General features: G+C 42.6%; 1 protein-coding gene across 2 annotated transcripts in view; it reads right to left on the bottom strand.

Annotated features, from left to right (window-relative positions):
* The window catches only part of Exph5 (exophilin 5), a 76,460-nt gene that overhangs the window by 37,993 nt on the left and 24,162 nt on the right, over nucleotides 1–14,305 (bottom strand). Inside the window, exons 2-3 of one of the 2 annotated variants that reach the window (NM_001427285.1) lie at nucleotides 3,053–3,213; nucleotides 12–153 (exon numbers count right to left, since the gene is read on the bottom strand). In NM_001427285.1, coding sequence (NP_001414214.1) covers nucleotides 12–153; nucleotides 3,053–3,213 — 303 coding nt within the window. Of the gene's footprint in view, nucleotides 1–11; nucleotides 154–3,052; nucleotides 3,214–14,305 lie in introns of those variants that run through there. The other variant, XM_063265462.1, reaches the window with a different exon arrangement.

Raw genomic sequence — 14,305 nt, 5'->3', positions numbered from 1 at the left:
GTTAAACTCACCTGCTTGGTCTCTGCGACTCCTTCCCAGATCTTCTGAATGAGAACAGTGAAGCGAAGGATGACCGAAAGCTCATTCGGGAAGAAACAGATGGTTTTTGGTTTATTAGGTTTTTAGATCTTGATGTTTGTAATTCCATCGGATCTTTAAAAAAAAAAAAAAAGCATCGTTAAAAGCTTGCAGACGAGCAGACCGGAAGTTTGCGGCATGCTTGCCTACACAGACACAGAGACCTTGCATCTGTCCCCATCCCTGATAGAGTGGCGCCTGCCTATAATCGCAGCACTTGGGAGGTGGAGGCTGGCAGGCGAAAAGCTCAAGGCACACATTAAATTTTAGGCCCACTGTGCTACCTGAGACCATTTTTTAAAAATCAAGTTAATGGACTTTTGGGTCATTTTAAATTTGAGATAATTTATTATTATAAAGCTCAGTCTGGTGGGGGCGGGGGGAGCAGGCCGATGTCAAACTTGCAATCTTCCTGCCTCTGTACTGGGGTGATAGGCATCTGCTGCTGTGCTTGGCTTTCTGATTAATCTTTGTGAAAGAAGGAAGGTGTCGCTGCTGTCTCCCTCTCCTTCTGAAGTCCTTAAGTAGTTAGCACCTCATATTTCATCAAATGAAGGGAAGCCAGGGGTGCTTCGCAGGGCTCTGTGCTCCAGTGGTTCTGCTGGGCTGCGAAAAGAAAGCTTCAGGGACAAGCAGGGTGTTTTTCAGGACGTGTGGTGGGCCATAGTCTGTATAGGATTCCTTGCACAGTGCCAGCTCTTCACGGATGTCCAACATCCAAGCTAGAAGTCAGGGGACACACTCATTTCATATCTTGCTGTTCCAAGTATGTTTTAGAAAATTTCAGTTCTTTGAAACTTTGGAGAATTTTCATGTAACTTTTTTCCCCCAAAGAAAGTAAATAAAAGGGAAATAAAACCATTGAGAGTGCTTCTTATTTTATTTCCAAAATCTATTCTGGTGTGGTAGGTGATGTATATATGAGTATGTGTGTGTGTGTGTGTGTGTGTGTGTGTGTGTGTGTGCGTATACATATATATATATATATATGTGACTTCTACATGTACGCATGTAATATGTATATATGATATATTTATCTAACACTTATATAATATATAACTTTATATAAGAGCTTGCAATTTTAAATTGAAGGCCCATCAACATATAAGGCCATAATGCCATAATCCTTTTGTGAATAATATTGTGAATGTGTGAATAATTATAAATGTTATAGTTTAAGATAAGGCAAAGCCACCATGGCATACACGTGCTCAACCTAAAAATGTGAGTTTTGGGTTGGGGCTGGGATTAACCACAGAACACTACCACACACCTATCATACAACTAAAATCCAATTTGTTCCTTTAGATTGATTGGTTCATTATGAGAGTTGGAGATTTTATCATCCATCTATACATTCAGAAATATTGTTGCCCGTTTCAGGATGTTACTAATGTCAGCAAATGCAAAAGTAGTCCACAAGACTAGTTTGGTAACAGGGGTTAATTTAGAGCTTACTGTTTCTGAATGTTTGCCACACCCACAGTTATCCTGTGGAAACAGGTTTCATGACCCTCATTCAAATTGGGTGAAGTCAAGTAACAGGCTGACAATGACAGCCATGTGTGCACTCACTAACTACGGCAGGCTCTCACTAACTAACTACAGCAGGCTCTCACTAACTAACTACATCAGGCTCTCACTAACTAACTACCGCAGGCTCTCACTCACTAAGTACAGCAGGCTCTCACTAACTAACTACAGCAGGCTCTCACTAACTAACTACAGCAGGCTCTCACTCACTAAGTACAGCAGGCTCTCACTAACTAACTACTGCAAGCTCTCACTCACTAACTACAGCAGGCTCTCAGTAACTAACTACCGCAGGCTCTCAGTAACTAACTACGGCAGGCTCTCACTAACTAACTACCGCAGGCTCTCACTACAGCCTACTCTGGAGACTGCTGAAATTCCAGGGTGGTGTCAGCTTTCTTCTTTCAGCTATGAAACCCACAGCCTTCTCTTCTTCGGCCTCTTTCTCTTCATCATCTTCCCATTGAGGTAACTGCTTACTATGAGCCTGGTTAATTCTCTACCTTTCTTTCTTTTTAGGGGGGTGGGGGTGGGATAGGGCTGGGCAAGGCCTCATTCTGTAGCTCAGAGGGGCCTGAAAGTTGTGACAATCCTCTTGCCTCGGCCTCTTGAGTGCTGGGATTAAAGGCAGAGGCCATCGCAACCATCTCATGTTAATTCTTTTTATTTGAAATTTTTCATGTATTGGTTGTGGAGGTCAGGGGGAACCTTAATTGATAAGTCTTTGCCCTTCTACCCTCTCTTGGTATTTTGCTGCTATATTGTGTGACAGGTTAGTCAGTTCAGAGGTTCCTGAGGCTTCTCCTGTCCCTGTTCCCTCTTTTCCCACAGGAGAGCTGAGATTATAGACACCGTTTTATATATATATATATATATATATATATATATATATATATATATATGTGTGTGTGTGTGTGTGTGTGTGTGTGTGTGTGTGTGTGTGTGTGTGTGTGTGTGTATTGGTTCTGGGGATTTGAATTTAGATCCTTACACTAGTGCAGTAAATGTTTTACCTGCAGAGTGGTGTCCTTGGTCCTTAGGCTAATTCTTTTTTTTTTTTTTTTTTTGTGGTTCTTTTTTTCGGAGCTGGGGACCGAACCCAGGGCCTTGCGCTTCCTAGGCAAGCGCTCTACCACTGAGCTAAATCCCCAACACCCCTTAGGCTAATTCTTAACATACATAATTTTATTGAATCCTCAGAGGTAACCATATTGAAGTTTATCAAGAAATAATTTGACCATAATCACAGAGAGCTGAATCTGGCATCTTGTCATTCACCTAAACTCTGTACAGTATATGCCATCATATCAAATGTTAGACCCTTATAACAGTCCTTAGCCATAAATTGGTTAGATTGCAGATGCATGGATCCATTGTCTATGATGATATACCACAAAGCAAGGATAAGATAATTTAAAGCAAAATTTATCTTCTTTCTCACCATTTTTTGCCATCCCCTTCTGTAGCCTATATGTAAGTGGTGGTCTTAACATCTGGTTAACATCTGTTTCATTGCAAAACTTCTTTCTTTGAATTTCTTCAAACCATTCACCAGTTGCTCCTTGAAGCCACCTGATATCCCTCTTTGTCTTTTGAAGTTTGCTGAAATAAAACAAAAATATCAATGCGCCACTCAAATCCATCCCTAATTGGAGCAGACTCATGTAATGAGCTAAGCTTGGGATTCTAGAGAGGTGGTCTAGGCGAACAACCTGAGGAGAAGTCGTCACAGTTGGAACCCTTTTTGATCATGGTGTACGTATTTCCACACGTCCTTCTGTATATGGTGTAGTCTTCTGAATATCATGACAACCTAAAAGGTTTCTTCTGGTTGTTAAAATAACCACAGAGTCAATGACAAGAAACCCAGTTGAGCAATGTGTTAAGACCTGGTCTAATAAAACAACTAAATGATAGATGTCCTAATGACAGGTAGAAACCGGAATATTCTGGTTCTGATTACTCACTCGCTTATTCATTAATACATAAGTGTTTATTGGGCAACATTAATCAACTAAATGCTTATTGAGGTCCCGTGTAGGCTGTGGGGAATGTAACAGATGGGACCCGTACTCCTCCGTTTAGTGGTCAGCGGCTAAAGCTAACGTGTGGATTGTTACCGTAGTCCATGGCTTTAGATGATGAAACTTGTTTAATGCAAAGAAACAAGAGACCATGAATGAGAACGGTGTTAGCGATCAGGGCATTGAGGATGGTCAACTTGGAGATGGATGAAAGTACCATCCGGAAAGCAAATGTCTGCACCTGGTTATACTTTCGAGATTCTATACCTGAACTCCTAGCATGGCTTCTTTCCCCTGCTTTTCCTTACTCATCTGTATTTCCAAAGAACAGCTGTTTTAAGTCCTTAACTAATTCCTCTCCAAGGTTAACTGTCTCTCAAGAACACTCTGGAAGTAATAGGTGCTTAACACAAAGAGAGGTACCCTGGGTGAGCACAGCCAATCTTGAAAGCAGGTGGTTTAGCACTGACAAAAATGTTGGGCTTGTTGGTTTCCAAATTTGGGGATTTCTAGTGTTTGGGGAACTATTTCAAGTTCGATAACCGTAACCCTTTGTCCAAGGTCCTCTGCAAAACAGAGGTGTTAGGGTGGTTGGGATGAATGTGTGTGTGTGTGTTTTGTGTGTGTGTGTGTGTGTGTGTGTGTGTGTGTGTGTTGTGTGTGTGTGTTTTGTGTGTGTGTTGTGTGTGCTGTGTGTGTGTGTTGTGTGTGTGTTGTGTGTGTTGTGTGTGTGTGTGTTGTGTGTGTTGTGTGTGTGTGTCTCTCTCTCTGTGCACGTTGTATTATGTCTTGTTATGAGGTCTTGCTATGGAGCTTTGAACTCACAGCAAACATTTTGCTTCCGTTTCTAAGTGCTAGGATCATAGACTTGAGCCACTGTGTCTGGCTCTAGTGTTGGGGTTTTGTATTGCTAAGAAGATGGCAAGCAAGATGATGGCCAACTGGCCACTTTGGAGTTAAAACCAATGAACCAAGAGGGCTGTAACTCGCTCCTGCTTGGGGCTACGATACTGCTGTTTTATAAAAAGTATTAGAGAAGCCAGGGTCCTGCCCAGACTTGCATTTTGAAAAGCATTAGGCAGCAGCGTCATTATGTTCAGCCTACAGATTTGCAGCGGTGCCTCTTTTCTTACTATTGTCACTTCCTGTTACTGTTCAGTCAGTCCTGACTCTACTGCCGTCTCTGGCACTAACGGAATAAAGACACCCCCAGGATCTGCTTCTAACCAATATCGGCATTCCACTTAAAATGCCCCTCATAAGTCTGTCAGTTCCATTTTCTCAGAGCCATCTCTAATTGTAGTTTTCCCCAAACCCAGTGCCCCCCTCCACGCCAAGCATATCTGTCTTATTTCAGAAGCTACATGACTTAGGGTTCCCTGCATAAACCTAGATAGAGGGATTTTTCTCCGTGTAGGCATGGTGCCATGTGAATGCTCTTGTAAAGAATATAATCACAGCCAGTCCCGTGTCAAGTATGCCATGACCATCACCATATTGTGGCCAGTGAAGTTCCTAATCTATATTTCTCCATGAATACATATACACTCTGAATTCTATTCCACTCAAGTACGCTGATGTAAATGAATACCATGTAGTTGCTAACTACAATTATGTAGGCAAATGTAGAATCTCAAGAAAATAAATACAGCATGAAACAAAACATAGAATTTAATCTATGATTACAGCTATGTGAAAATGACACAGCCATTTGGATACACTAGAGGAAAATAGAAACATCTAATTTTTTACAGTAGAATAATTATAACTACTATGTCAACAGTTAGCCCTTTTGTTACATGTAATCTATAATTACAGTGAATTAAACGAGTGATTTCTTTATGTTTAATTGTGAATTTTTATTACTCTATCATTTTGAGAGAAGTTACATTTTTATAATTCTAACAGTTTTTGCTGCTGTCGTGGCTTTTCTCTGTGTTTTTACATAGTTATGGTAAGTCTATCAGATATACACTGGGAGATGGCCTCCTTCTGTGTCAACACTGGACTACTACAGTAGGATGGCTCCTCCTCAGGTAACTGAAGGAGAAAGCCACAAGAATCCCAGAGACACAGTTTAGCTAAGCAACAGTGGTGTGTGCAACTTAGGCATTTAGTACACATTTGAACTCTCAGTAAAGAACCGTGAACAAGTCAATTCCCCGTTCTCATGGAATTTAAATTCCTCTGGGGTTAAGGACGTTTATGTATGTCTGAGTCATAAATAAGAAAAAAGGAAAGAGGTCACAAGAGAGTGTGAAAAGGGGACATGCTCTAGGGAAGCAATGAAGAAGATTCCCTGAGATGATAGAGTAGTAAGGAGGATGAGGTAAGGTTCTTGTAGGGAGCATCCTAGGCAGAGGAGTGTCAACTGTAGGCAGTGTCCTAGGCAGAAAACAGCATCCTAGGCAGAAGGTTATCAGCTGTAGATAACTGCCTAGGTAGAGTATGGCAATGAGAGGAGAGTCTAGAGAACCAGCTACAGTTTTGTGTGGCATTTGGGGTCAGGTAAAGTGGTAGGCATTTGAAGCAATGGGGTGTGTGTGTGTGTGTGTGTGTGTGTGTGTGTGTGTGTGTGTGTGGTGTGACATTGGATTTGCATTAACTGCAGGCAGAGACTAGATTCCAGCATGGGACTAAAGACCAGTCAGAGCACCTATAGAGTAAAGAAGAAGAAGCTATTTATTTCAACCAGGTTGGTAATGGTGGAGCTGAAGAAAAATAGAATTTTTAGAGAGATGGAATGATTTTGGGGTTAAAAGTACATGTCAAGGAAGACCCTTAGATTTCTTACTGGTATAAGATATAGAAGATGCAATTTATAGAGATCAAGCATATTTAACAGTAAAACAACATTTTATGAGATAGCTCAGCAGGAAAAAACACTTGTCACCAAATCTAATAACTGGAGTTCAGTTCCCATAACCCACATGGTAGAGAAGGTGAAAAACACTCTCACAAATTATTCTCTGACTTCCACATGTGTCTTGGTGCTTAGATACACACACACACACCCACACACACACACACACACACACACACACACACACACCCCACTTGTAACATTGCTTATTTTCAGAGAAATCACTAAATATTCAAGATAATATATTTTCCATCCCCTTGAGACAAGCCACTGAGCCTTCCTCTAGTAAACACCGACGTAATTAACATACAGTTTCTACCTTTCCAGCGTCTCAGACAGAAATAGAATGATTAGGTTAAAGAGTCAAAGCATTTTTGTGATTCTTTATACATAAAACCAAAATGTCTTTCAAAGGTCACTAATTAAGCTACAAGGTACAAGACTTCCTTAGAAAACTACAGATAATTATTTCAACTATTCTTATTTTCCTTGTGTAATGTTTTAAAGATTCCTCATTTATAATTGTCAGTAATTAAATTTTGCTTTGACATTTTTTGTTTCCTATTCAATTAGTATGTGCCCCATTTCTAAGCAGTGACATGATTACACTCTGTGTTTTGGCAGTTGGATGCTTTTCTGTGATTTTATGATTTAAGACCTTTTATTTGGAATCAGACATTTTAAAAAGTCCTGATTTTCCTTATGTGTTCTAAGTTATTTAAAATAGAGTTTTGACTTTTATTTTGATTAAACTTTGGGTGCTGGGTCATAAAACTACAATTCTAGCCAGGGCTGAAGCAGGTATACTTCATATTTATGATAAAACTATACTTGTTTCCTGAAGACAATAAGAAATAAAATTCAGGAAGCAGTGATATCTACGTCTGCAGTAATGCCGTGATTCAGAACAATGCAGAGACATTTAAATGAAGCACACGTATGCGAGGGTGATTGGGGCTGGCAACAGGACAGCTGGCTGAACATGCATGGTCAGGAGCCAGGAAGTTCAAGGGTCAGGTTGTCAAAGATGGCACTGTGTTCACTGTTACAAAAAGGACATTAGCTCTGGCATTTGGAACAAAGGCAGTGGAAGTAAAGAGACTAAGCCTGGGCTGAAAGGCTAAACTTGCTGAGGACCTGGAGCTAGCCTCCCCAGTCTTGACGAGGGAAGAGTTTGTAGGCAGTGAAGTGTAATTTGCACACCATGGCAGCTGACTGAAAAGAACACAGCATCCACTCAGTCAACGTGGTCTGAAGTTATGCGTTTACCTCAAACATACAATACCAAGTAACACACCGTGAACAGGTAAGAAGAAACCCTGAACATAAAAGGGAGGGCTCAGGGGCACTCTAAACAGGACGGAAACTTCTACTTCAGCTGGTTGTTCTCGTGGAGCCTTTGTGAGCAGAACTCAGTGGAATTCCTGAGCAGCCCACAGGAGACTCAGGTCCTGCTTTGCTTTGTCATATACCCAGGCTACCAATCAGGGCGAACCGTCCACTTAAGCCAATCAGAAGAACCCCAGGGTTAGAAATGACACACATCGAGGTAAATTACTAGGACACAGCTTGTCTGCTTAATTAGCCCTGCCTGACTCAACATATCACAGGGGACTGCTGTCTACACTTCTAATTTGTTTCACCCTCAGGGTGATCAACCAGACAACATTAGATCGGGTCTTTTCTTGCTGGCCCAACCCTTAGTTCCAAACCCAAGTGTCTTTGGGTCACGCTGTCCCTGCTGCTTATGACTCCATGCTGGCACTCCTAACCATGCCACATCTCCTAAGGTTCCTCTTCCTGAGTTAATTTTAGTTTTTCTGTAGTTTGCATCCTTGAACGGTGACTATCATGTTGACCCTTCCTAGTCATTTTCCTTGCCTCCTTCCTTCCTTACCTTCTTGCTTCTTTCCTTCTTTCCCTCCCTCCCTCCCTCCCTCCTCCCTCCCTCCCTCCCTCCCTCCCTCCCTCCTTCCTTCCCTCCCTCCCTTCCTTCCCTGCTTTCCTCCTTGATTCTTTGTTTCCTTTAAGACAGTCTCTCTACCTAACTTTGGCTGTCTTGGAACTCACTATATAGAACAGACTGGCCCTGGACTCACAGAGATCCAGCCTCCTCTGGTTCCCAGTGCTGGGATTAAAGGCCTGTGCCCCCACACATGGCTAGACTTTTTAGATTGTAGAAAGACCACAGGGCCTGGGTCAGTTCTACATGGATGACCAGGGTCACATATTTAACTTTCTTGACTTTTATTTTTTCATTTGTAGGACTGTTTGCCTCTATATTCCACTCCTGCCTGAAAGGGGGAAATGCATGTTTTCTGTGACTCTCTCACTCTTCCTATCAAGGGCTGGGGGCTCTTCCACAGCGCTCTGGCCTCTGGGCAGGCCCAGTGCTTATTTAGACGAACAGAATATGGCAGATGTAAAACTGGAGACTTCTAAGGCCAGGCCTCAAAAAAGATCTCGCAACTTCTGTCTTCTCCCTTTTGTGCCATGGGAACCTCAGTGTAAACAAATAAATAAATGAACAAACAAACAAACAACTTCAGCTGATGTCTTTTGAGAAGGAGAGTGCATATGGAGAGAACCATGTGAAAGCCATCACCAACTGCCAGAGGAGATTCATACTAATTGGATTGAACACTGAGCCAACCTTTATCAACTGTAACCATTTTATAACTGTAACCATTTTGTTCCATGCCTGTCAGTCATCAACACAGAAAAACAGATTCACTCAGAGCAGGGTCAAACTGCCCACACACCCTGTTATGTACTGAGGCTTCTTTTTCTTCTTCTTGGAAACTCCCCAACCATAGTCTTCATCCACAGCCAAGCAAGATAGAGGTCAGCTTGAACTGTTCTATCTAAACTATGGAAGAAACTTGGAAAAAGGCGTCCCACCCTCAGCACATCCCCCCGCCCCCGCCTCTGTATCTTATGAGCTCATTATGGCTTTTTCCTTACATAAACTAACCCTGGACAGCGTTTGTAGTCATGACTTTCAGTTCCCGAGTCTAAGCTACTGCCCTGGTTGAACAATCTTGGGGTGTGAGTTCAATACTCAGCCCTGTTTAACTGAGACCCAGAGTCTGAGTGGGTGTGTGGTGACTCCTGGACCCCAACAATTCAATCTCTGTGCTTACGTTTTTCCATCTATAAAATGAGGATGAGATAGATGATGTTTCCTGAGGTTCTGTGAGAACGAAGTAAGTTGGTGTATACAGATCTATGCTGGGCATAGGAAGTGCCTACAGCATAGGAGGATGGGGGTGAATAGCTGGTGTCTTTGCCCTCTATCCTATTTATTGAGAAAGGGTTTCTCGTTGAATCTTGATCTCACTTATTCAGCTAGTCTGACTGGCCAGTGAACTCCGGGGAGCCTCCTGTCTCTACTTCCTCAATGCTGGGTTTATAGAGGTAAGTGGCCATACCTGACTTTTTACCCAGGTACTGGGGATCTCACCCTATTTTCTGCTTTGACAGCAAACATTTCATCAACTGAGCCATCGCATGGGTGGGATGGGTCCATGAATGACAAGGAGAAAGGGGCGGGGGGGGGGGGAGATCAGTATCCATCTCTCTCTGCTCGGTGACTGTGGATGCAATGAGACCAGCTGCGTCACTCACACTCCTGCTGTCATGATGCCCTCCCTTCCCCCTTCAACAGACCACATCATCCAGCAGTGAGCCAAGATAAACCTATCCTTCCTTAAGGTGCTTTTGGCAAGGACTTTGTCAGGGCAACAAGGAAAAGTTCCTCATGTGGCTATTTCAGACCACTCCTCCGGTCAAATCTTTCCATAGTTTCTTACCCTGCCAACCATACAGACTTGAACCCTGTAGTCTTTGAAGCTGTATGTTACTGGCCCTCTGCCAATTTGAACACTCTTAGTCATAAAGTCTTCCTTTCTTCTTTGCATTTGGTCTCTTTTCTTTCCTCTAGGGAGCTAAGCTAGCTCCCATTGGGCACTACACTAGCTGTCTACGCCCTCCCCCACCCCACTTTGTTGCACAGGCATTCATTTACGACTTTGGTAAAACTTCACAACCTTGTAGAGCCCTTCCTTAGCTTCCCTTCCTTAGCTTTTTAAAACTAACCATTCCATCTCCTACTGCAGTCACTGTCTCTCAAGTTTCTTGATGTGTGGTGTGTGTGTGTGTGTGTGTGTGTGTGTGTGTGTGTGTGTATGTGTTTAAACTGCATCAATCTTCATTTATTTGCTTCATTTAGTGTCTTCTTCTGTCCTCACAAAATGCAGCCCATGAGATCCAGGCCTTTTTTTGTTTTGTTTTCTGGATGATGCCTGACACAGGCAGACTCAGTAAGCTCTTGGTAAGTGGAGGACAAAGGAGGGGACATGAATGTGGGAACAGCTCTGTTCTCTGAAGCTGATCCTCATGTGTGAAATGTTGAACCCGAGACTGCATGGCCAGTTTCCTTGCTGTGACTCTATGCAAACATTTACAAAGGTCTGGGAGGGCAACCTTCATGAGAGAATGTGCTGAATTAGTCCACATTTAGCTCTATCTGAGATCTCAACCCCGTATCTTCTTTGGGCCTCTGTATTCTAGACAAATCTTCACACCATTCTCTGGTATCCACTGTTCTTTCATTTTCTTGTCCTTTCTCTTTGGGGTTTCTCTCTGGATCAAACACACAATTTAAATGAAACAACTAAAAGACAGCACTGTTTCCCACGGACAAGGGCCTGAGGGTAGACGAAGGCACAATTTTGTGTTATTTCTTCATAATGCAACTCAATACCCTGAGAACTTATACACAGTAACATCACCTTGCTACCCCAAAAGGAGCTGAAATATTAAGCTTATGGTAAGTGACAACTGCCACGTTGGGTCCACATAGACACTCATGTCACCATGGGAGTCCAGGGAGGGAGGTGCTATAACACAGCCAGTCCTTTATAGCCATGGTGCCCTTATCCTTGACTTCAACCAACGGGAGGTAAGGATGTAAGAACAATGCTGCTGGGCTTCCCCTGTGCAGGTGTCATTTGGCCTTTAGTCCCTGAGCAAGGTAGCACAGTGGGTATTTACATGTCATTTTTGTTGTATATTTGCATATCATTTGCATTTTGTATTTACATACCATTTGCATTGTATTAGTTATTCTCAGTAATCTAAAGATAACTGGAGGGATTTTTGCAGGATATATACAAATAGCATGGCATTCTACATATGGGACTTTAGTGTCTCTGATTTTGGTATATAAGTGTGTGTGGGGGTATCCTGAAGCTAACCCCCTGGATAACCACAGATCCCGATGCTAGAGGGAAATAAAACTGAAAGATAAGCCACTCAAGGTTGTAAAAGGATGAGTGAAGTAAGTAACCCTTTGACTAACTTCAAACCTCTTTTGTTAAGTGGGTAGATGATGTCCAGTTTGCTATAGAAACCCTGGAGCCTGAGCTACTCGATGCTTGCCCAGAATTAAACCACTCTGCAGAGTCTCTAAACCTTTTTCGTGTTGACTGACTCTCCTCATAGACTGTCAGTTCCCCAAGCCAAAGGCAAGATCTCTCGCACAGCCTGCAGGCAGTGAATGAGTGTTATTGACTAATCAGCAGAGGAATACAAGGGAACTAGGAACTAAAGTTGTTAGCTGTCGTCCCTCTTACTTCCCTTTATACGGTTGCTCTGACGCCTCCACTAAGACTCACAAGCTGAGTGTTGGGATTCTAGGGATGCACATAAAGGACTCAGGCAGAGTGCATGATCTCAACCCCTTGGATTCCTTTATTATTTGTTATCTGTGGCTGTTCTCCAAAGACAACTACATCTTAAATTCTGACCACATCCCCTGTACTGGTACGTATACAGTTAGGTAACAGGCTATAACCACCTGTGCACATCCACAGCATCCCGCCTTCCTTTACAGCAACAAGAAGGAAAGCCATGTTCCCTCGCTCCCATATATAATGCAATGCTTATTCTTAGACACATCCTGCCAGAAAAAGAAGACAGAGCGAGGCGGTTTCACAAGCCAGCAAAAAGCCCGCCTTCTCCTAGACTCATTCTGGGTCTAGGCAGAGTTCACCTCTCATCTTGTGATAAAGACGCATGGTTACCATATTCAAACCACTTTGGCTCTGTACTGTGTGAATCCTAAAGGTGTTAGGACACTGTCTGTAGCCTGCCTGGCATTAGCTTCACTTTTAGCATCTCATATGAGATGTGTGATGTCTCCTTTTCCCAAGCTGCCCTCAGACACAGATCAAGCACGCAAGCCAGGAGGAAGATGTCCCACTGAGCATCTCCTCTAGGACTGTGAAGAAAGCAGCCTGTGTCACTGCCATGAAGAGATGGCTCTCTGGGTTCCTATGAGGGACAATGCAAGTCATGCAATCACAGTCCATGGCAGGAGTCACTGGCAGAGAGCTTTGGGGGGCCATTAGAGCTCATGGGTTGGGAGTAGTGTGCAGGGCATTTTCAGGAAGAGCTCAGGCTCTGAAGGAAGCTTTACTAAAATGATTGCTGTCTTTTTTCGCGTGCTCTCTAGAAGCAGCCTCACAGAGATCTGTGTTGTGGTTACACAGATTTTTTTTTTAAATCCAGTGACAAACAAGGTTTGAACCAGGTGTTGGACCTGGTATTGAGAATCCTCTGAAACTACCCAGAGTGCAACTTTGAATGTATTCCCCGCTTTGAGCTTTTTTAAAGATAAGATGTGATCCTTATAGTTATCACTTTGCTGATAATTTATTCCACTTGTTATTTTATCCATGAGACTTTAAGGTTTCTTTTTAGTTATAGTTACAATTTTTTTTAAAAAACTAAATCATCTTTCCATGAAACAGTGCTGGAATAAAATCTTATTTTAACCTTAAAATAAAATCTGTACTTGAAGTAAAATGAAGTAATAGTGCTAGGAATACAAGTGCATGTAAATTACGTAACTTGTCTTTGGAAGTGTATGAAAGCCTGAGTGTGTGGGGTAGGCCTATGTAGCTGTTGGGGTGCGTGCATGCCACAGTGTGCTCTTGCAGGTCAGAGGACAACTTCATAGAGTCGTTCTCTCCTTCTACCATGTGGGTTCCAGAGATTGAGCTCAGGCTGTTAGGTTCAGCAGCAGCAGGTGCGTTCACCCACTGAGCACCTCACAGACTCACAAAACAGAGACCCTCATATTAATATTTTTTAAAAGACTTTTTTTTTCCTGGTAACATCACTGTGGTTATTTGACTTGATTTTAGCTTTTGGATGCTGTTATCTATTTTTGGTTTTGCTTTTGTTTTTACTTAGTGAGACAGAACTTCTTCAAGCAGTCCCGGCTGTTCTAGAACTGGCTTTGTAGACCAGGCTAGCCTTAAACTCAGAAGATCTACCTGACCCTGCCCAGTGAGTGCTGTGACTGAAGGTGTGTGCCACAACCCCTGGCTAGATGCTAGTATACAAATTCGTTCAGAATCTCAGAGATAGACGTTGGGCTCCTTCTTCAGGGTGTATTAAATACGTGTTCATAGAGTCTCAGAGGGTCTTCGGAGAAAGGCGTTGAGTGGACATTGTTGAATAGTACAAATGACACTGTAATCCTGGTGGCGTACAGAGCACTGTAATCTAATATGTCTTTGATGTGAATAGGTGCAGAATAATCTCTCTTAATGTGTAAGCAACCAACCCATTTCTCAAGAATTAAAAAGTCAACGCCAAGCGTATTTTAGCGAAGAGAAGCAGCAGTAAGAATAGATGTTCACTTGGCACCTGCAAATGGGTGTGGCTAATGTGTTAACATCTCTTCAGCTTTGAATTAGTTCACTCTTCCTTTTTCTTTTCCTTTCTTTCCTTCCTT

This window comes from Rattus norvegicus, chromosome 8, assembly GCF_036323735.1.
Source record: "Rattus norvegicus strain BN/NHsdMcwi chromosome 8, GRCr8, whole genome shotgun sequence".
NCBI lineage: Eukaryota > Metazoa > Chordata > Mammalia > Rodentia > Muridae > Rattus > Rattus norvegicus.
Note: the sequence above shows the minus strand (reverse complement) of the source record. Positions and strands in the feature narration are given on the sequence as shown.